General features: G+C 38.8%; 1 protein-coding gene across 1 annotated transcript in view; it reads left to right on the forward strand.

Annotated features, from left to right (window-relative positions):
• MANBA (mannosidase beta) overlaps positions 1–23,898 on the forward strand; it is a 124,432-nt gene that overhangs the window by 25,647 nt on the left and 74,887 nt on the right. The window contains exons 6-7 of the mRNA XM_065907161.1: positions 4,394–4,569; positions 5,618–5,728. Coding sequence (XP_065763233.1) covers positions 4,394–4,569; positions 5,618–5,728 — 287 coding nt within the window. The remainder of the gene's footprint in view (positions 1–4,393; positions 4,570–5,617; positions 5,729–23,898) is intronic.

Below are 23,898 nucleotides of genomic sequence, written 5' to 3' on the forward strand. Positions count from 1 at the left end.
TTTCAGACGCGTTTCTGTGTGGGCTCAGATGCTCAGTCACGTCCGGTTCTTTGCGACGCACGGACTGTCCCTCACTAGGCTCTTCTGTATGTTTGAATTAAGGTAATTCAGCCATCTTCCTATTTTTATCCTTCCATGACTTCTTTTCTTTTTTCTTCTCTTAGACAACCCAGTAAAGCTTTTTTTTTCCTGACCACATCTTGACAAAAAAGTGTACTACATGGGAGTGTAAAAGGAGCTGGCACATCTTAGACTTTGAAATATATATAGAGAGAGTTACATTTATTTGGCTGCATTGGTCTTAGTTGCGGCATGGGGGATCTTTGTTGTGGCCTCTCGAGTTGTGGTACTTGGGCTCCGGAGCACAGAGGTTCAGTAGTTGCAGCTCACAGGCTTAGTTGCCCCGTGGCATGTGAGATTTTATTTCCCCAACCAGGGATTGAACCCACATTCTCTGCATTGCAAGTCGGGTTCTTAACCACTGGACCATCAGGGAGGTCCCATAAACAGTTTCAAAGGCTAGTGTATTGGCCACAACTGCACACGTTGGAGTTGTCCTGAAGATTGCGTGCATGAAGCAGCAGCACACATTAATCTGGCTCTGTGGCTGGTCTCCCTTTCTGCAAATTCCAGTTCAAGTCAGACTCATACTGATTTGGTTGGTTCGTTGTCTTTAGAAACCTCACACTGAATCAGCCTTCGAAGAATTTGAGAATGATTCAATGGCCAGAACCGAGTTCTCTGCCGTGTCCCGGGTCGCCTGCCTGGTTGAGTTTGTATGGAGCAAACTGTAAACTGCGTGTCTTCTGCGGGGAACAGAAGATCAGCTAGGACACTGCTGAGGCTGAAGGCCAGGGAACACTTCGGTTGTAGAGAGAGAGCACATTGGCTTCTTCTCCACCCTGCTCTGATGATGCGTTCCTGTCCTGTTTGGGCCTGGGCTTGATCAGCCAAGGTGAGGAAGGATGCAAAACTTGATGTAACTGAGAAGGAGACCTGGGAGGGGATTTTGAATTATTTACTAACCTTTCTTCTTTATGCCATCTAGTACTTTGTCCAGTTTTGAAATGATCTTGCATTCTGCTTCAGGAAAGCTGGGGGTGATAGGTATTCTTTAGGGAAAGATAATTTGTTAGTTACAAGAGAGATGCTAGGAAGCTGTGTTCTAGAAATGGGTCTTGATTTATAAGAGGGAGCATTCCCTAACTAGATGTAAGATTATATATTATAAAATCAGCCAGTGAAAAGAAGAGACCGGATAATGACAGAAAATTATTGTTTAAATGTGCTTTGTGAACCTAAATTACTGAAAGTTTCCATGACTTCTGGAGGGAAGGGTTGTACTCCATTTGGAAGATGAGAGAGTAAAATGCGTTGGTGTAGGGCTTGGTAATGACGATAGTCTTGTAACTCTTCATGTTGGCTTTTTCGTTTCTCAGCCTTAGTTTTTTAATTCCGTGGCACTCAAGGAGAATAATGGGATGAGCTCCAGACGTGTGACGGTTTATTTTAGAACTTTCTGTGTTAGAAGCAGTAGACATTGGGCAGTTTTGCCAGTAACCTTTGCGAGTTACTGTTACAGCTGGAGGCAGTTACAAGCAGCAGATTCTCTGTTGAAGAAGTGATAGGAAACAGCTGAAGAGCCTGCTTGATCTTAGTGGTTATTGGTTGGTAGGAGGGGCCTAGAGGGCAGAACTGAAACCTGTAGGTGGTAATTTCATGGCTGCAGTCACCATCTGCAGTGATTTTGGAGCCCAAAAAAGTAAAGTCTCTCACTGTTTCCATTGTTTCCCCATCTATCTGCCATGAAGTGATGGGACTGGATGCCATGATCTTAGTTTTTTGAATGCTGAGTTTTAAGCCAGCTTTTTCACTTTCCTCTTTCACTTTCATCAAGAGACCCTTTAGTTCTTTTTTACTTTCTGCCATAAGGGTGGTGTCATCTGCGTATCTGAGATTATTGGTATTTCTCCCAGCAATCTTGATTCCAGCTTGTGCCTCACTACTAGCCAAGGCCTGAAAAAAGGGAGGTGGGGGTTTTTGTCATTACACATGTTAAAGAAAGATTAGAATGGCATTTTGGGGGGATATATTTTAGGATAGAGAGGAGCATGGTTTTCTGTAAAGGGTCAGGCAGTGAATATTTTAGCGTTTAGGTTCGTATGGGCTTTGTTGCAGTTATTCAACCCTGCCTTTGTGGCCTGAAGGCACCTGAGAGCAGTGTGTGAGCAGTCAGCATGGGTGCTGTGTGGGCTGCTGGAACGAGGTACTGAAGACTGGGCAGCTTCAGCCTCAGGAATTGATTTCTCACGGTTCTGGAAGCTGGAAAGTCGAAGATGAAGGTCCTGGCCAGTTTGGTTTGTGGTGAGAGACTGCTCCCTGGCTTGTAGATGGTACACCTCCTAGTTATGTCCTCATGTGGTGGTGGGGGGTGGAGAGAGAAGGGGGGAGATGGAGGGAGAGACAGGGGCGGAGAGGGAGATGGAGAGAGTGGGAGACAGGCATGGAGGGAGAGCCTCAGGGAGGGAAGGACATGGGGGAGAGGGAGGCATGGAGAGAGAAAGGCGTGGGGGGCGGAGAGAGAGGTGGTGGGAGAGAGACACAAAAAGGGAAGCGGGTGGGAGACACGAAACGGGGGAGGCGGGGAAGGAGAAGGAGAGAGGGAGAGAGAGAAATTACTCTTTCTCCTCTTGTAAGGCTACCTTCCTATCAGAATAGGACGCCCTACCCTCATGAACTCATTTAACGTAATTACCTCCTGAAATACCCTGTCTCTGGAGAGAATCACATTAGGGGTTAGAGCTTCAACACATAGAGTTTGGGTGGGAGAAGTGATACGATTCAACCCATAGCAGCTGCGTTCCAATGGAATTTTATCTGTAGAAACAGGAGGTAGTCCAGGTTTGGCCCATAGGCCGTAGTTTGGCAGCCTGTGGTCTAGAGAAATCAAACACATCAGAAAGTAGGCTAGGTGATCTGTGAACATACTTCAACAGTTTTGCAAATCTGTGCTGTTTTGGTCAAAGACTCAGCCAGAGGACATATTTGATGTCTGGCATAGCTTGCCATCATGTTCTCCTATATAATAAAACCCTCTCCCCACTATAAAAATCCTGAACACCACTAAGATACGGTTTGGGTGAAATTATTTGGCTGAGAGTGGCCGCATTTAAAGGTTAAGTGTACAGTCTCTAGTTTTAGACTGTCTTGGTTCACATCCAAGTTATGCTACTTACTAGCTGTGTGACCTTGGGCAAGTTACTTAACTTCTCTGAATTAGGTTTCTCATTTATAACATGATAATAGTGGAATTTACCTTATAGCAATGGTGTGATGCTTAAATAAGTTAATACATGTTGGGGGCATAATGCAATGCCTAGGTCATAGTGTGTTCTTGGTAAATATTGTTATTTCTTGAAATTAGAGATAGTAAGGGCTTCCCAGGGGGCACTAGTGGTAGAGAACCTGCCTGCCAGTGCAGGAGGTGTAAGAGAGGTGGATTCAATCCCTGGGTTGGGAAGATCCCCTGGAGAAGGGCATGACAACCCACTCCAGTATTCTTGTCTGGAGAATCCCATGGACAGAGGAGCCTGGTGGGCTACAGTCCATAGGGTTGCACAGAGTCAGACATGACTGATGTAACTTAGTACACACACAGGGAAGTCAGAGGCAATATGATTAGGAGCTAAGGGTGAGGCAGGTGTCAGAGATTTAGGGATATCTTAGAAAATAAATAGCTTTGGATCAGATTGGAGTATGTGCTTCCATTTAAAAATGATTAAAATGTGGTAAAGGGAATATGAATACTTTTCTGAATAACCTTTTAGTTCTCCTGTTCTTGTATTACACTTTCGTACTTATCCATATCCCATTATTCTCTTAGCTCATAGGTGCAGGGCCATGTTTGTTTACTGGTCACTATTTAAGTCCTATCACATAGCAAAATACATGGTTCTATTTCTTGGATTAATAATCTACAATTAGAATACATCTTTATTTTTTGCACATCTGATTAATTCTAATGCAACTAAGTTTATAACTTATTATATGGCTTAAAAACCCTTAGTATTTTTTACTTTATAAAAAGGAACAAGCAAGAGTTTATCAATCTTGAAAGATTTATACTATCTTTTCACTTGTAATTTTCTATTTATGCCCCGTTTATAAAGTTTTTGTGACTTACGATTATAACAGTTTTGAGTAGAAGTATATACCAAAATATAACTTTGGTTATTCTTCTTTAGAATGAAGGATTAAACATTAAAACAGTTTTCACTGAACTCTTGATCATGATTGCATTTGTGGAGCACTTAGAGTTTAGAAGCTGCTTTGGTCTTTTTTCAATGAATTCTGCATAATATATATATTTTTTCTTTTTCTCTTTACACCTTAGATAGCTATATGAAGACGTGGAATCTTAAAATAAAGTCTTCTTTTGATGTTGTCAGTTCAAAGCTGGTTTCTGGTGAAGTGATTGTAGCCATCCCTGAATTAAACATACAGCAGACAAACAGCATTGGACTTCAACATGGGGAAAGGACTGTTACGCTCTTTGTGAAAATCGACAAGGTGAGTGTCGGCACTTTCTGAGAGGCTACGAGATAGAAAGCAGTATTGTTCAAAAGAAATGCTTAGAAAAAAGGAACTGAATATTAGGGAAAAATGTACCTTTTCCATTTTCTCCTTTACTTTTAACCCGTTATATATTTTTTGTGTGTGCTAGCTAAGGAATGATTTCTTCCAATTTTAAGATTAAGAAAATGGAGGTTATGTGATTAATTTGGAATCCTCTCCTCTCAAGAAGTCAGGTGTGTTATAGTTTAGTTTTTCTGCAGTATTTGCAGTATCTTAAACCCAAAATGCATCCTAAGCATCATATTTGAATGCTGTGATTGTTTTTGATACTGGTAAACTATTTTGAATATTGGTGCTTATTCTGAATACAGAATTCTAAATCTCAACGTATAATCTTTCATGAGTAGAAGTGGACTGGATTTTACTTTCTCTTTTTCCTTTCCTTTTTCTTCCAATTGACAATTGTGAGCTGAAAAGGATGGAGCAAATCAGCATTCAGTAACTGTTCAGATAAAGTAAGAACTCAAAACACTTTTCTAGTTCTGGGCTTGAAAGAAGAGTTCACCTCAAAGTCCAATTCTAAATGTTAAGAATATAGAATAAATGTCAACCGAGTGTTGGAATGAGGATGAGATGGTTGGATGGCATCACCAACTCAATGGACATGGGTTTGGGTGGACTCCGGGAGTTGGCGATGGACAGGGAGGCCTGGCGTGCTGTGGTTCATGGGGTCACAAAGAGTTGGATACAACTGAGCGACTGAACTGAGTGTTGGAATGGGAAGAATTGTTTTTCTGAATGCCCATGTTATTTTGTTCTTTTTCCCTTTTGATCTATATTAATCCATGCTAAACTCCTAGCATGTCAAGTTTTTTAAATGTTATCTATGGACTGGTATAATTTGACGTGAAACAGGAAGGGAGAGTGATAATAGCTCTGTGCTTGACTATGAGAAGTTGCTGTGATGCTCTGAATTACTGTATTATTTTGCTGAAAATATGCCACAGATTACTTAGACGAACTTAATATTATTTTTTTAAAGGCTGTTATTGTAGAAACTTGGTGGCCTCATGGACATGGAAACCAGACTGGCTACAACATGACAGTTCTTTTTGAGCTGGATGGAGGCTTACGTTTTGAAAAATCAGCTAAGGTAAGCAAATATTTTAAGATATTTTGCAAAAGTTTACTTTTTGTTAAAATAGCAATACAGATCTTTATAGAAATAGAAGAAAATGACAAAACTTCTGTAACCTCACCACTTGGAGATAGTTACTAATAATAGTTATATGCATTTAAAAGCTTCTAGTATGTGTGTATTTATTTTTTTAATGGGCCAGACATTGCACATTATTTTACTTATATTCTACTATGCTTTAAATTGTGCTTTATGCCAACATATGTAATTTTGTTGTTGTTGTTTAGTCAGTAAGATGTGTCCGACCCTGCAACCCCATGGACTGTAGCCTGCCAGGCTCCTCCGTCCATGATATTCTCTAGGCAAGAATACTGGAGTGGGTTGCCATTTCTTTTTCCAGGGGATCTTCCCGACCCAGGAATCGAACCCATGTCTCCTGTATTGGCAGATGGGTTCTTTATTGCTGAGTCACAGGGAAGCCGTATATAATTTTACAGCTCAAATATTATACTATAAGTTTCATATGAAAAATAGAATCCCTTGTCCACCCCACCCTTTCTATTCCTGTTTTCTACTCCTCAGAATCGATAATTTTTAACTTTTACTTGTATATTCTGCTGATTACTTTCATTTTCTTAAATAACCTGCTTCTACTAGTATTTCCCAATTTTTCAGTTTTGTATGTTACCTATTGACTTCAGACCTATAGGATGAGGAACCTACATGGTTCTCTGATGACCCCCACTTGGCCATCAGTATATCCATCTTGTCTCTCTCTCCCTCCCAATGTAGTCATATGGCCATTTTTTGTTAACTCAGTTTTCAGTGTTTATACTATTATGTTATGAACATGCTCTTCAAACTTGAACCACATGGTGTCCTAAAATTATATTTTCTTTCTTGTGCAATTTTCTGTTTTCCTTACGGTTAATAATTGCCTCATGTTTCCAGTTTTTTTTTTTTTTTTTTTTTTTTTTTTACTTCTTTTAAATCATATACAAACTCTCAAATATACCTTTTAAATTTAGTCACACTCAACTGGTAATCTATTTGTTGTTTATTATTACTCTTATTATTTTTTAAATTTTATTATACTTTGAAACTCTCTCTCCTAAAGCCATTTTCTTATCTCCCTGATCTTGCTTTATTACTGTCTAGACCTTCTATTTAACTGCAACTTCCTTTTATTATTATTCTAGAAATTCCCTTCATCTGTCTTCTAGGAGTTCTAGGTATTTCCTTCATCTTTCTCTTGGATTAAATATAGAATCCTGATTCTTTGGACCCATGTTTCGCTCTCTCTTTTTTTTTTTTTTTGACTCTCCACTTTTGTTAAAACACTTTCTTCAATAGATTCCTGAGAATGTGTTGTAGATAAAGTATAATTACATTCTAATTTCTGTTTTCTTATATAGATCTGTTTGTATTTACTCCTGGAAGCTTTTAGGATTTTGTTATCTTTGATCATCTAATGTTTGAAAATTCGAAAATGAGTGGATTTTTGTTTTTTGTTGTGCTGGTTGTCTTGTGGGCTCTTCTGATCCTGAAAGTCAATCTGGTTTTGTTTAATTTTTCTGGTACAGCTATTAATCAGAATGGACCTCCTGGAATGAGAAATATTCTTAGATATCCCCTTTTTTATCCCATCTTGTCTTATTCTGTGTTCTGGAAAATTTACCTGATTTTATCTTAATTTTTTAAAACTTCTCATTTTATGTTGGAGTATAGCCGATTAACAATGTTGTGATAATTTCAGGTAGACAGCAGAGGGACTCAACCATACATAGACATGTGTCCACTCTCCCCCCAGCTCCCCTTTCATCCACGCTGCCACATAACATTGAGCACAGTTCCCTGTGCTATACAGTAGGGTTATCTTAAGTTTTTAAATTACATATTTTTTTATCACTTAAAAAATTTCTAAAAAGTTTTGACATTTAAAAAATGCATCAAATTTATATTTCATGATTTATAGTATCTTCTTATTACTCTGAGAATTTTAATTCTTAGTTTTGAAGTTCTCTGCATTTTTGTTTTCTACATTCCTTTTATTTCTTTTACTTGTTTTAGGCTCTTTTATATTAGAGACTTTCCTGGGGTGTCAGTTATTCTTGATGTGGATTCATTCTGAAGATTAAATCACAAAAATGCAGATGAGACCTGTGTGAGCCTCAGGGTTCAGTATTCAGGTGGAAATTCAGCTTTATCATGTGTGATGCCCACGTGTATAGCTATAGATCTTCGGTGTATGTGTGTGTGTGTGTGTGTCTGTGTGTGTGTGTTTAGCCTTGCCAGTGAAGACATTCTCCAGTCTTGTGTCTGGGGAATATAAAACTGGTTGTTAATCATTCAAAGAGTCTAGTGGCAGAAGGGGATTAAAGTTCTGATCGTCAAATGTAGTTTCATCAGTGCCCCCTCTCACAATGTGCTTGTATCCTCAAGCCTCTCTGAGCTTCTAAGTTGCTCAGTCGTGTCTGACTCTTTGCAACCCCATGGACTGCAGCATGCCAGGATTCCCTGTCCTTGACCATCTCCCAGAGCTTGCTCAAACTCATGTCCATTGAGTCAGTGATGCCATCCAACCCTCTTATCCTCTGTCATCCCCTTCTCCTCCTGCTTTCAATATTTCTCAGCATCGGGGTCTTTTCTAATGAGTCAGATCTTTGCATCGGGTGGCCAAAGACTTTAGCTTCAGCATCAGTCCTTCCAATGAATATTCAGAACTGATTTCCTTTAGGATTGACTGGATTTGATCTCCTTGCAATCCAAAGGACGCTCAAGAGTCTTCTCCAACACCACAGTTCAAAAGCATCAGTTCTTCAGTGTTCAGCCTTCTTTATAATCCAAATCTCACATCTATACGTGACCACTGGAAAACCACAGTGTTGACCAATGGACCTTTGTCAGCGAAGTAATATCTCTGCTTTTTAATATGCTGTATAGATTTGTCATAGCTTTTCTTCCAAGGAGCAAGCATCTTTTAATATCATGGCTGCAGTCAGCATTTGCAGTGATTTTGGAGCCCAAAAAAGTAAAGTCTGTCACTGTTTTCATTATTTCCCAATCTATTTGCCATGAAGTGATGGGACCTGATGCCACGATCTTAGTTTTCTGAATGTTGAACTTTAAGCCAGCTTTTTCACTCTCCTCTTTCACCCTCATCAAGAGGCTGTGTAGTTCCTCTTTACTTTCTGCCATAAGGGTGGTGACATCTGCATATCTGAGGTTATTGATATTTCTCCCAGGTTCTTGATTCCAGCTTGTGCTTCATCCAGTTCAGCATTTCACATCATGTACTCTGCATATAAATTAAATCAGCAGAGTGACAGTATAAAGCCTTGACCTCCTCCTTTCCCAGTTTGGAACCAGTCTGTTATTTCACATCTGGTTCTAAGTGTTGCTTCTTGACCTGCATACAGGTTTCTCAGGAGACAGGTAAGGTGGTCTGGTATTGCATCTCTTTAAAAATTTTTCATAGTTTGTTGTGATCCACACAGTCAAAGGCTTTAGTGTAGTCAATGAAGCAGAGTAGATTTTTTTCTGAAATTTCTTACTTTTTCGATGATCCAGTGGATGTTGGCAATTTGATCTCTGGTTCCTCTGCCTTTTCTAAACCCACCTTGAACATTTGGAAGTTCATGGTTCACCTATGGTTGAAGCCTCGCTTGGAAAATTTTGAGCATTACTTTGCTAGCATGTGAGATGAGTGCAATTGTGTGGTAATTTGAACATTCTTTGGCATTGCTTTTCTTTGCAATTGAAATGAAAACTGACCTTTTCCAGTCTTTTGGCCACTGTTGAGTTTTCCAAATTTGCTGGCATATTGAGCGCAGCACTTTCACAGCATCATCTTTTAGGATTTGAAATAGCTCCATTGGAATTCCATCATCTCCACTAACTTTGTTTGTAGTGATGCTTCCTAAGGCCCATTTGATTTTGCACTCCAGGATGTCTGGGTCATGGTGAGTGATCATTATGACGTGATCACCATTATGGTTATCTGGGTCATTAATATCTGTTTTGTTTAGTTCTTCTTTGTATTCTTGCCACCTCTTTTTAATATCTTCTGCTCTTGTAGGTCCTTACCATATCTATCCTTTATTGTACCCATCTTTGCATAAAATGTTCCCTTGGTAGCTCTGATTTTCTTGAAGAGATCTCTAGTCTTTCCCATTCTGTTGTTTTCCCCTGTTTCTTTGCACTGATCACTGAGGAAGGCTTTCTTATCTCTCCTTGCTTTTCTTTGGAACTCTGCATTCAAATGGGTATATCTTTCCTTTTTTACTTGGAATCAAGAAAGAAAAGCTTCTCTTCTTTTCTCAGTTATTTTTAATGCTTACACAGACAACCATTTTGCCTTTTTTCATTTCTTTTTTTGGGGGATAGTTTTTTATCACTTCCTCCAGTACAATGTCACAAACCTCCGTCCAGAGTTCTTCAGGCACTCTGTCTATCGGATCTAGTCCCTTAAATCTATTTCTCACTTCCACTGTATAGTCATAAGAGACTTGACTTAGGTCATATCTTAATGGCCTATTGGTTTCCCCTACTTTTCTTCAATTTAAGTTTTAATTTTGCAATAAGGAGTTCATGATCTGAGCCACAGTCAACTCCCGGGTTTGTTTTTGCTGACTGTATAGAGCTTCTCCATCTTCGGTTGCAAAGCAAACCTTTCTGATGCTAACTGGCAAAATGATAGGTGAACTTCAGGATCCTTCCTCCAAAACAACATGTTTCAGTTTTGCTTAGGGATAAAACTTCTAAGTCATTATGCATAAAACTGCGTCTTCATGTTACTTTAAACATTGGAAAATTGAGTTGGAGATTGGGAATGGAGCTGTCTAGAGAAGACAGTGGGGAAAAACAGCCCTTGCACTTTAAAGTAATGCTGTCGAATTACCTCTTGAGAAGGACCAATCCTCCCCTGCTCTAAATATACCTGCGACTGGTATTTAAAGCAAAATGCACCTATGGCTAATTCATACTGATGTATGGCAGAGATTGAACCAATATTGTAAAGCAATTATCCTTCAATTAAAACTAAATGAATAAAAAATGCAATAAAAGTGTTTTCCTCTGAAGATATAACCATTTGTTTTGCCTCTAAATCTTTAAATAAGCCATATGGTAACCTCAGGTAGAGGATATTGAAGGACACAATTTGACTTTAGTCTAAAGAAATGAGTAGGTCCTGCCAGGACTAAGGATTGCTTGATATTTATTAGCTTCAGACTACGTATTGCCCTTCAAATGCCATTTCCATGCATGTATGCTGGGACAGTAGAGATGAGGTAACTTCAGTGTGGCTTGGGATAGTGTATAGTAAGTGGTATTAATTACTTCCATAGATTTTCTCTTTCCGCTGATGTCAGCCTTCGGTGTTTGCAGCTGGCACTGGCTGTGGCTGTCCTCTGGTGTCCCCTCCCGTTTGGTGTTACCTCTTCTGTGGGCCAGACACCATGCTCAGTTTGAAGCTCTACCCTTCGGAGCTCCTTTTCTGTTTTTTGATTGTTTAGTTGCGCTCTGTATTTTCTGAGGCACTGTGAGTGTGTGTGTCCATAATATCTACAGGGAGCATGTCCTAGAGTTATCTAAAGAGCCAAGACTTTTCCTCTCATTCTAACTCTCTTGCCAGAAGACTTGTGCACTCTCCCATGTTGAGTTTCTTGTGAGTTATCTTTATGAAAGGGTAGAAAAGAATGAGTCATTCCAACTTAACAAAGAAAAAGAAAAGGAACTTCTGAGTTGTTGTGTGTGTTGGATATAAGTCTGTTTCAATTCAGGCTAATATGGTTGCATTGTTTATTAATATAAAGATGCCACTCTTTCAGTTGATGAGCTACAGGAATAAAGGAATATGTGTTGCCTCACTCCTTGTGTTAATGCATGTCTGGGCAATGTGCCTGTTCGCTGGGGCTGCTGTAGAGTATTTTTGAAGCTCATTCATTCACTCAATACTTAGGGATCATCTACTGTGTTCCTGCCACTTTGATAGGCTCTGATGATAGAGCGGTGAATAAGACACCCTGTCCATTTCTTTCTGAGATTTTAGTAAAACTAATCATTTAGCTGGGAAAGTAAATATTTAAACAAGCAATTGCAATAAAGTATGATAAGCACTCCAGAGAAACATAGAGGACTGTGTGAGAACAGGGCAGGGCCACCCTGGACAGATTTGCAGAGAAGGTGAGCTGTGCCCTGAGGGATCAGTAGAATTCAACCGTGCAGGGTAGCAAAGAGGCAGAGGGCAAGAGTGTGTCAAACCCAGGGTCATGAAGGAATGTTGTGTGTTTGTGGAGGTGAAAGAAATTTCAGTGTGGCTGTGTTTTGAGTTTGAGGTAGAATAGGATGATATTATAAAGGTCATCCTTACTAGGTCCAGAGCCTAGTAAGCCATGTGAAGGAATTAGACTGTCTTGAGGACATTGGGGATTTTTGAAGGGTTTTAAGGGGGGAGCAGTGATCATACTTGTTTATAAGATTATGTAGATCAGATTGGAAGAATGACAGTATTAGGAGACCAGTCAGAAGATTATGGTGGTAACTCAGGCACAAGATGACAATTGCTTGATCTGTAGAACTGCTGAGGAGTTAGATTTGAGAGAGAGTTAGGAGGTAAAATTTGAGAGAAATTTAGGAGGCTTAATGATGTATAGAGATAGGAGAGAAGGATGATTTGTGAATGATTCTTAATTTGCTGGTTGGGGCCACTGAATGTCAGGTGGCAATACCATTCTTTGAGTTAAAGACTCAGAACGAAGAACACATTTGGAAGATGAGATGGAATGAAAATTATTTCTGTGTTACAGGTGTTTTGTGTGGAGTGATTGACGAATACCCCCAAAATAATATTTGATGAGCCCTTCATTATGTGGGTCTAGAGTTTAAGAATTAAATCTAGGTTAAAGATATAGATATGTAAGTCAACAGAATGTAAATCATTTTAGTCTTTGGCAGGGGATGAGCTACTTAAGTAATGGGGGCCAAGCTAGACATTTGAGGAAAGCAAGGACTTGAGAAAAGGCTGGAGAGAACCAAGGCACTGTGATAGGATTGTGAGGCAGCCCTGAGGGTTGAAAACTCTCTTTTCTGAGTCACAGTATCTTCACTTTGAAAGAATTATTGAGTCTCTTTTCTGAGAGTCACAGTATCTTCACTTTGAAGGAATGATTGATTTCTTTTTTTAATTTTAATTTTTTAACACCAAAAACATTTCATACTGAGACACAGCTGATTTACAGTGTTGCGGTATTTTCAGGTGAAGAGTAGAGGGACTCTCAGCCACACACACGTGTTTCCATTCTCCCCCAAACCCCCTTCCATCCAGGCTAGCACATAAAAATGAGCAGCGTTCCATGTGCTGTACAATAGGTCTTTGTTGGTTATCTGTTTTAAATATAGCAATGTGTACATGACCTTCTTCCCAAAGTCCCTAACTATCCCTTCCCCTGGCAACCCTGTTCATTTTCTAAGTCTGTGAGTCTTTTTCTGTTTTGTAAGTTCATCTGTATCATTTCTTTCTAGAGTCCACATATAAGGGATGTTGTATGGTATTTCTCCTTCTCTATCTGACTTGCTTCACTCAGTATGACATTCTCTGGGTCCATACATGTTGCTGCAAATGGCATTATTTCATTCTTTTTAATGGCTGAGTAACTTCATTGTTTATATGTACTATATCTTTTTTTTTCTCTCTTGTAGAGAGAAATTTTATTTTGCAATGTTTTCAGTATACTCACTTCGCATGTCTTTCCTCTCAGCTGGAGCCTCATACACAGTTTGGTAACTTGGAGTCAGCTCCAATGACAGTATATTCCCCTCTGCATCACACATCCCATATACTTCTTAACTTCGGGAAGTATGAAGTGGCCCTAATGTTTATACAGCTGAAAACAAAGCCCTAATTGGCATTCTGACAACATAACCATTTATTGACCCATATGACGTTTGTAATTTTTGCCCTTTTCCCTCACTGTATCTCTTTAAGAAAATAACTTGTCCCGAAGCCCGGTGACTGTTTTCCAGGGCGCCCTGATGTCAGCTCCCGTAGCCTCATTGCTCTGCTCCCGTAACACTCGGCTCGGTGATGGCTTGTAACTACTGATTGACTGAATTACTCTGTTTTTCTCAGCAGAGTGTGAGCTCCACGAGCAGGATTCCTCTTTCACTACCTGTCTCCTCAGCACCAGGCGTATTATGGTTGCCCAATAAATTATGTCGAGTTGAAGGAAACGAAAGTTTACCTTAAAAACAACCTGTCATATGATAGCACCTGGGTTAATGGTTACCTCTGGGGAAGAGAGGTGGGTAGTGACAGGGCAGAGGCATGAAGAGGTGGCTCTCATGTTCTGTTCCTTCTCCTGCTGACCTGGGCACGTTCACCACTTGACCATTTATGCAGCTGAACTTGTGATTGGTGCATTTCCTGAATGTGCTGTTGTTTGGTCACTCAGCTGTGTCTGACCCTTTGTGACTCCATGGACTGTAGCTTGCCAGGCTCCTCTGTGTAATTTCCCAGGCAAGAATACTAGAGTGGGTTGCCATTTCCTTCTCCATATATATACAGTATCTTCTTTATCCATCCCTCTGTTGGTAGACATTTAGATGGCTTCCATGTCTTGGATATTGTAAACAGTGCTGCAGTGAACATTGGGATGCATATATCTCTTCAGATCATATTTTTCTCCAGATAATGCCCACGAGTAGGATTGTAGAGTCATATAGTAGCTCTCTTTTTAGTTTTTTAAGGAAGCTCTGTACTGTTCACCGTAGTGGTTGTATCAATTTACATTCCCACCAACAGTGCAGGAGGGTGCCTTCCCTCCACACCCTCTCCAGCATTTGTTGTTTGTGGATTTTTTGATGATGGCCATTCTGACCCATGTGAGGTGATATCTCATTTTGCATTTGCATTTAGCATTTAGTTTTGATTTGCATTTAGCAATGCTGAACATCTTTTTATGTGACTATTGGCTATCTGTATGTCCTCTTTGGAAAAATGTCTATTTAGGTATTCTGCCCTTTTTTTTTTTTTTTTTGAGTATTTTTTTTTTTTTTTAATGCTATTAAGCATCATAAGTTGTTTGTAAATTTTGGAGACTAATCTCTTATTGGTCACATCATTTGCAAATATTTTCTCCCAATCTGTGGCTTGTCTTTTTATTTTGTTTATTGTCTCCTTTCATGTGCAAGAACTTTTGAGTTTAAGTAGGTCTCATTTGTTTATTTTTGCCTTTATTTCCATTATTCTGGGAGATGGATCAAAAAAGATGTTGCTGTGATTTATGTCAGAGTGTTCTACCTGTGTTTTCCTCTTGGAGTTTTATTGTGTCCAGTCTCACATTTAGGTCTTTAATCCATTTTCAGCTTATTTTTGTGTATGGAGTTATGGAATGATCTAATTTCACCTTTTTACATGTGGCTGTCAAGCTTTCCCGGCACCATTTGTTAAGACTCTTTCCAATATTGTTTAGTCTTTTCTCCTTTGTCATAGAATAATTGACCGTAAGGTGCATGGGTGTATCGCTGGGATTTCTGTCCTAGAACTACTGATTTCTGATGATGACATTTTAGGCTGGTTTGATGGTGTTTTGCAAGCCATTATAGGTGTGTGGTAGGTTTAAAATTGTTTTTTGAATCCTCTGCCTACCCTGATTGTATACATGCTAATTATATTTATCATATTTGAGCAATGCTTTAAAGTTTAGGTGAGGCTTGAATCCAAAACTCAGTATATTTCTCTGCTATAATTTTTGAAGTTATCTTCTTATTCTAAAATGTTAGGGGAATGATAATTCTGTATCACGTAGGAGTCAAGGTACTGCTTTATTTAGCTCATTAAAATCATAACAATAACACTTTAATCAGTTTTGTAACTTTGTTCCTTGGGAGATTCAGAAGAGAGCTATGAACGTGATTAGAGGAAGAAAGGATAAAGGAAAGAGATAATTAACTGGAAGGTGAGCAGATCCTTCGATTTGTTATTTATGGTATTTTTTCGTTCAGCTGTAGTAGGACCGATGTGAGGGAAGACGAGAGCTTGAAGTGGGGTGTTTGAAGTCGAGGTTACTCCCAGAAGAGGCTGTACCAGAGTCAAGGCTGTTTATGTTACCTCAGAATGGGTAACTGAGGAGCAGCTCATAACTCATTTGCAGGGAACTTTAAGGAGTGTTTGTGTCCATTTGACTGGGGTGATAGAGATTGAATTGAATGATCTCTTATGCCTTCCTACACTTCCATGATTGCTCACAAGAGGAAATCAGAATGATGTAAAAATTTGAGCTGTTTTGCAAATTTCAGAAATCAATATTGGCTTCTGAAATGTAGATTAAAAATATATAAATTATTGCCAAATTTGGTTAAGAGAGCTGATACCTAATTCACCTTTGTTTCCATCTAGAGTAGTTCTTCCAGGAAATTCAGTTTCTTGCCATGCCCAAATTTCTTAATGTTTTCAAACTTGCCAGTATTTTAGCAAGCGAAGAGATGTGATTGCTGCTTGCCATCATTAACTGTTTTCTGGCAGGAGTCTCTTAGTCTGAGTTCTTTCCAGCCTTTATTTGGTGGGAATGTGTCAGACTGGGATTTCTGTTTATTTATTGCAGAGTATAACACACAGGAGAAAAGAAGTGGAACATAAGTAAATTGCTTAATGAATGATTAGAAGTTGTACACTCATGTAGCTGTCATCCTGACCAAGGAACAAGAGCATTACTAGCACCTCAGAAGTTCCCGACTCTTCCCAGCTTCCCTAATTACTACCCGCTTTCCTTTCTGCAAATCCACTGTCCTGGCTTCTAACACTATAATTTATTTTTGCCTGTTTTTCAGTTTTGTTTGCATGGAACTACATCATTTGTTTGCCTTTATGACTGGCTAATTTGGCTCACCATTATATTTGTGGCATTTAGACATGTGGTGTGTAGCCCTGGTTTGTCTGCTTACACTGTTTTGTAATATTTCATTGTGTTACACTTTCTGCTGTTGAGATTTGGTAGTTTCCATTTTTTGCTTTTCTGAATAATGTTGCTATAACATTACTGTATGAGGCTCGGAGCACATATTCCCCCAGTAGAATTTCTGCTGTCAGTGAGATTGCTGAATGCTAGGGTATGCGTGGGTACAGTTTTTACAGAGAGTGCTAAACTGTTTTCCAAAGCGTTTGTATTTCATCTTTACTCAGCATGGTCATGTGCTTGTTAACACTCAGTACTGTGTCAGAGAGGAATTTTTTCCCTCACCTCCGGCTCTCCCTTATAGGCTCTCTATTGTTCATGTTTCCTGATGGTTTCATTGTTATCCTGGGCTTGCTTTATGCAAAAATATTTTCGTATTTTTAAAGTATCTCATTGAAATCCATATTGTTAGGCTTATGTCTTGCTGGTCTTCCATCGACATTAGACATATGCATTTTAATTTTTATGTTTACTGGACATGTCACAAGACAGAAGCACAGTCTCAGACAGAATGCCTTGTGGAAGTTACAGATTTTGGTTGTAGCCCATGTAGCAGAGATGTACTGGGTCTTAAAAAGAATGCAGGCACTGTGGGGAATAGAAAATGCTCACTGTATTTCTTTTGGACAGGAAAGAATAGTCTGAAATTTGTTGTTGTTAAAGGAGTAACTTTGGAGCAAATAATTTTAGGATGATGGGAGATAATATGAGGCAAAATTAATGAGTACTTTAAGTAAATTACAAAAATGAAAGTAAGTGTTCGGGATATTATAAAGTCTGTCAAGCAAGTTATTTCAAGAGGAACCTTAGAATGTGAGTTATATTACTAAGTGAAAGAAGCCAATCTGAAATGATTCCAATTATGTGATATTCTGGAAAAGACAAAACTATGGAGACAGTTAAAAGATCAGTGGTTGCTGCAGGTTGGGAGGTGGAGGGAGAGATGAATAGGTAGAGCACAGAGGATTTTTAGTACAGTGAAACGACTCTGTCTAACACCATAATAGTGATGGATACATGCATTATGCATTCGTCCAAAACATAGAATTGTGAATGAGCCCTAATGTAAACTATAGACTTTGGGTGATTATGAGGTATCAGTATGGGTTGATCAGTTGTAACAAATGTGCCACTGTGGTGGAGGATGTTGATAATGGGGATAGATATTCATATGTAGGATCAGGGGATAATCTTTGTCCCTTCCTCTCAGTTTTGCTGTGAGTCTTAAACTGTTCTGAGAAACTTAAGTCTTTTCTTAAAAAAAAAAGCTTGAAATAGAGGAAAGTGTGAAATGTGATGTGTAATATATAATATTTTGCTTGGTACGTGCATATTTGGGTTTATATATGAAAGGTTGGCTTCCCAGGTGACTCATTGGATAAAAAATCTGCCTGCAATGCAGGAGACAAAAGAGACGTGGGTTTGATCCCTGGGTTAGAAAGATCCCTTGGAGAAGGGAATGGCAACCCACTCCAGTATTCTTGCCTGGAGAATCCCGTGGACAGAGGAGCCTGGTGGGCTACAGTCCATAGGGTCCCAAAGGGTCGGACATGACTGAAGTGACTGAGTACATATAAGATATTTTGCTAATTTTAATATCTTTAGAATTGAAATTAATTTTTTTTTACTAGATAATTGTTTTAAAACTAAGGAATCAAAGTAAAGCGTGACATCAGTGGTGGCAGTTATTAAAAAAGCCCAAAGTAACTTGGAATTCTTTTTGGTAGCACTCCAGATGCTCCATACAGAGATCAAATGTGTTGAGTTAATCAGGTATGTCCATAGAGAAGGTGGTAGAGTTGAAACAAAGAAGTCATTCTCCTATTTCTGGAAAGACTGCTGCTGTACTCACAGGTATCTTAAAACAACTGGATCGTTTTTTTATAAACCTCTGTTGTGGTTAGCTCCATATGAGTACTGCATATGTGGCCAGTATCAACCATGGAGTTCATACAAAAATCAAGGAGATTAATCCCAAATTTTACTTCTGCCTCCTGAAAATCATTCTTTGAAACTTGCAGAATTTGCTCTTTTGGAACCGTCTCTTTTTTTTAAAAAATTATTAATTTTTGTCTGTGCTGGGTCTGCATTGCCGCGTGGGCTTTCCTCCAGTTCTCGCAAACGGGCTATGCTCTAGCTGCAGTGCATGGCTTCTTGTGGCTTCTCTTGTTGGGGAACACGGGATCTAGGGTACACAGGCTTCAGTAGTTGAGACACAGGGTTCAATAGTCGCGGCTTGCAGGATTTAGAGCACAGGTTCAATAATTGTGACTCACAGGCTTAGTTGCTCTGAGGCATGTGGGATCTTCCCGGACCAGGGATCAAACCCATATCTCCTGCATTGGCAAGTGGATTCTTTACCACTGAGCCACCAGGGAAACCCAGAAATATCTCTCCATGTGTGAAGTTTTCTGGAAATTTGGAAAAATTTTATTCATTTTTTAAAATCTCAATGCATCATTGAAAAAAGCTGCAGAAAGTTTGCTAGACAAAAAGAATGCTCGTTATGAAGCTAGGGCACCAGAAAGCTGAATTTTGAAAAGTTAATCTCGGCTTTGAAGTCCTGTGTGAGTCAAAGAAAATGTGGACACATATGAATCAGCCCATTTGTGTCCTCTGCTAGTGTGGCTTTTCTCTTCCAAATTCTTTTCTTAGTGTAGAATTTTAGATTAGGTTAATCAGATACAAATATATATGCTTTGAACAATGTACAGTGAAATTCCAAGCTTTTAAAACTCTTAAAAAATTTGAAGGCTATTTATTTTGCAAAAACAAAATGTGAAGAAATGAACATTTACAGAGGAAAAAAAAAACCCAAATTTGAAGAGGAGTGCCAGGAGAAGCAACAAGAAATGCTGATCTTACATTGCCTGAAGAAATCAAAATAGTGAGGTTGAATGTCCCAGCCATTTTCACCAAGAACTGGAGACTTGTTTTAAAGCAATAGATTAGATATCTGTGTTCACTGTCATTCAGCCATTTTCTCTGATTATGCCAGAGAAATACTTGAAAAGTGGAAATTTTTTTAATATAGGGGCATTTGTAAGCAGTCTGAATGGATTTCAAGGAAATAGACATGGATACTACTGCATTTTTTGGAATTTAATGTGAAGTTGAATTTTTATGAATCTTGACAAAACTTACCTTTGTTTAATACCTTCCCAAAATATTTGTATATCTTTAGATTCATCTGAAAGAGCATTTCTCAATTAAAATTAACAAAAGATGTTTTTCCATCAACTCTTCAAGGATAGATTGACAAATCTGACTATATTCTTTGTAGAACATATACATAGTTCTTGACAGTCTTAGAAATTAAGGCTCAAAAGAGCAAATATTATTATCCATCACTATAGCAAACCAGTATGTAAATATGTAAATAAAAACCAGTTTGTAAATATTATTATTACAAATAATAATTTGTAAATTATTTACAAATAATATAATTAAAATTTATAAATCCAGTAGTTTTTATACTCTGATATTATTTTACTTCAGAAAAGGTATGATTATTCATATGACATTTAAATGCAAAAGAACTTTCAGTGTCTGTATTTTTTCTGGCCATTATCATTATTCTTTTTATTTCATGATTACTGAAAGTAATTTTGTCATATAGAAGAAGATATATTAAAAAGTGACCCTATCCAGTATCTCTCGGGCTAAGTCACTTCAGTCATGTCCGACTCTGTGTGACTCTATGCCAGGCCCCTCTATCCATGAAATTCTCCAGGCAGGATGGAGTGGGTTGCCGTGTGCTCCTCCAGGGGATCTTCCTGACCCAGGGATCAAACTTGTGTCTTTGTGTCTCCTGCATTAGCAAGCAGATTCTTTTACACCAGTGCGGCATGGGAAGCCCATTAGTATCTATCAGATATGCTAAGTACACATTTGGCTGTAAAGATAACAAGTAGCTATGCTGATGTAAACTTCAACCTGTTAACTTCTGTCTGTGCTGCCATCTGCAGACTTCTAGGTCATGACAAGGAAAGCTTCTCTTGTATCCTTCTGCACAGGTCTGTTTGAGGAGAGCTCTTTGTGGAGATCCAGCACTGGTTTTCTTAGTATTTCTACATATTAGAGGACTTACAGAGCACACAGAAATGTGGGCTTTGGTTGTCTCTAAAAATGCTTGACAGTAGATGTGAAATTATTTTAGAAAGTGTACTTTGGAAATACATGAAGATTATTTGAAAAATGTTTCAAATACCACTTGTCAATGTTTAGAAATGTTATTTTTTTTTTAAAGAGAAGAAACATTCTTTTGAAAATCTAATGATACTGTGACAGCTTTTCAAGTATTAATATTTGATTACAAACAGCTAAGAAGTAATCAATGCTTCATTACATCATCATCTGTTTGGCCTGCCAGAGAAAGAAATTTGAAAGTATTGTATATACTTATCAGTCACAAACCTCTTCAGCCCTTTTAGATAGGATACTCCTAACTTTTGTCCAAAAAATATGTTCAGTTATCCTGTGCTTTTATTTATTTTTTGTTTTGTTTATACTGTGCTTTTAAAATTAATCCTATTTTAAAAATTAAATCACGAAACTAATTTAAAAAGTTATTTATTGAGGTGCTAATAGAACTTTCAACATTAAATAGAGAAGTTTGGAGATTAAATAAATTTTTTTAATTCAAGTTGCTTGACTTACACATTTATGTTCTCAGATATTTACACCCTTTTCTACTTTTAGAAGTAACTTTTTTGAGCTGTTTAAAATATTTTTGATCTTGTAAAGAGATAGTATATTCACTGTAGATGTAAATATGTTACTCAGGGGTCTTTTCAGAAAACCTTTCTCAGAGCGCATTATTTTCTCTGAGGTAAAATACTTGCTGTAGAGTAAGGCTTTTATAAAAGTTACCTGATGAAACTGCCGGAGGACGTGGTTTTACAGACACTAGTCATAGGCCGACCAGCCTGTGACTTGTCCAGGGATGTGCAGGGGGCAAAGTGCCTGATCACTACTGCTTCACCTCTGAGGCCCTGGCAGACGTTTTAAAGTGTACTTTGCTGGGGTCATAAAATGGTTACCATCAGAACTGGGTTATAGGGATAGCTGTCTTTTCATGAAAACATTTGCACAGTAAAGAAAAACTAGGTTAGAAGATGTGTTTTATTGTTAATACTATTTGTAGCATTAATAAATATAAAGACTAAGTGAGTTCTGTTTTCCAGATTGTAAGTTCGTGTCTTATTCTTCGTGAACCCATGGACTGCTGCCCACCGGGTGTCCCTGTCCCTCCCCATCTCCCAAAGTTTGCCCAAGCTCATGTCCATTGCATCGGTGATGTCGTCCAGCCATCTCATCCTCTGATGCCCTCTTCTCTTTCTGCCCTCAATCTTTCCCAGCATCAGGGACTTTTCCAATGAGTCAGCTGTTCGCGTCAGATGACCAAAATACTGGAGCTTCAGCTTTAGCATCAGTCCTTCCGAGTATTCAGGGTTGATTTCTCTTAAGATTGACTGGTTTGATCTCCTTGCTGTCCAAGGGACTGTACTATATACTAGGTCTTTGTTATTTATCCATTCTTTATATACTAGTTTGCATCTGCTAACCCAAACTCCCACTCCGTTTCCCCCCCATGCTCTCTTTAGCAACCACATGTCTGTTCTCTAGGTCAGTGAGTCTTGTTCATAAATAAGTTCATTTGCATCACATTTTAGATTCCACATACAAGTGATATCATATGGTATTTGTCTTTCTGACTTGCTTCACTTAGTATGATAATCTCTGTGTCTATCTATGTTACTGCAAATGGGCATTATTCTTTTTTCATTCCAGTAGTATTCCATATTGTATATATACCACATCCACTGTATCCATTTCTCTGTTGGACATTTAGGTTGTTTCTGTATCTTGGCTATTGTGAATAGTGCTGTTAGGAACAGAGAGTTACATATGTATCATTTTGAATTATAGTTTTATTTGGATATATCACTAGGAATGGGATTGCTCGATCACATGGTAACTCTATACTGTTTTCCATAGTGCCTGCACCAACTTACTCTCCCACCAACAGTGTAGGAGCGTTCCCTTTCCCCATACCCTCTCCAGCATTTGTTATTTTTAGACTTTTTAATGATGACCGTTTTGACTGGCCTGAGGTGTTATCTCATTGTAGTTTTGATTTGCACTTCTCTAATAATTAGCAGTGTTGAGCATCTTTTCCTGTGTCTGCTGGCCATCTATGTCTGTTCTTTGGAGAAATGCATGTTTAGGTCTTCTGGCTATCTTTTGATTGGGTTACTTGGTTTTTTTTATATTGAGCTGCATGAAGTACTAAGTGAAGTCGCTCAGTCGTGTCCTATTCTTTGCGACCCCACGGACTGTGGCCTACCAGGCTCCTCTGTCCCTGGGATTCTCCAGGCAAGAGTACTGGAGTGGGTTGCCATTTCCTTCTCCAGGGGATCTTCCCAACCCAGCGATCGAACCCAGGTCTCCCACATTGTAGGCTGACGCTTTACTCTCTGAGCCACCAGGGAAGCCCTGGAAGCATGAGCTGTTTGTAAATTTTGGAGATTAAGCCCTTGTCAGTCACATCATTTGCAAACCTTTTTTCCCAGTCCATAGGTTCTTTTTGTTTTGTTTATGGTTATGGTTTCCTTTGCTGTGCAAAAAGTTGTAAATTTGATTAGATCCATTTGTTTATTTTAGCTTTTATTTCTGTTGCCTTGGGAGACCAGCCTAAGAGAACTTGGGTATGATTTGTGTCAAAGGATGTTTTGCCTGTGTTCTCTGCTAGGAGTTTTATGGTGGCAGGTCTTCTGTTTAGGTCTTTAAGCGATTTTGAGTTTATTTTTGTGTATTGTGTGAGGTCGTGTTCCAACTTCACTGGTTTACGTGCACTGATTTACAGCTTTCCCAGCACCACTTGCTGAAGAGACTTTTTCCCATTGTATATTCTTGCCTTCTTTGTTGAAGAGTAATTGACCATCAAGCTCTTGGTAGGGGGTACAAGTTTTCCTAAATCCTAATTTTTAGCTGTTATTTGCCTTGAAATGACAAGGCTCAGTCAGTCATTTTCAAGAAAATGTCCAGCAAGTCACCAATCTGAATAAACATAGTTTGTCTGGTGGTTCTTTCAAGTTAAAATGAAGCTTTATGAACCAGATGGCTAATTCAGCTTACAACTCAAACTGTGGCCCAGATGCTTTTCCTAAAGACATCCATCCTGCATGATGCTTTATTCATAGTTGCCATTTCATCATTGCATCACAC

This window comes from Muntiacus reevesi, chromosome 16, assembly GCF_963930625.1.
Source record: "Muntiacus reevesi chromosome 16, mMunRee1.1, whole genome shotgun sequence".
Lineage (NCBI taxonomy): Eukaryota > Metazoa > Chordata > Mammalia > Artiodactyla > Cervidae > Muntiacus > Muntiacus reevesi.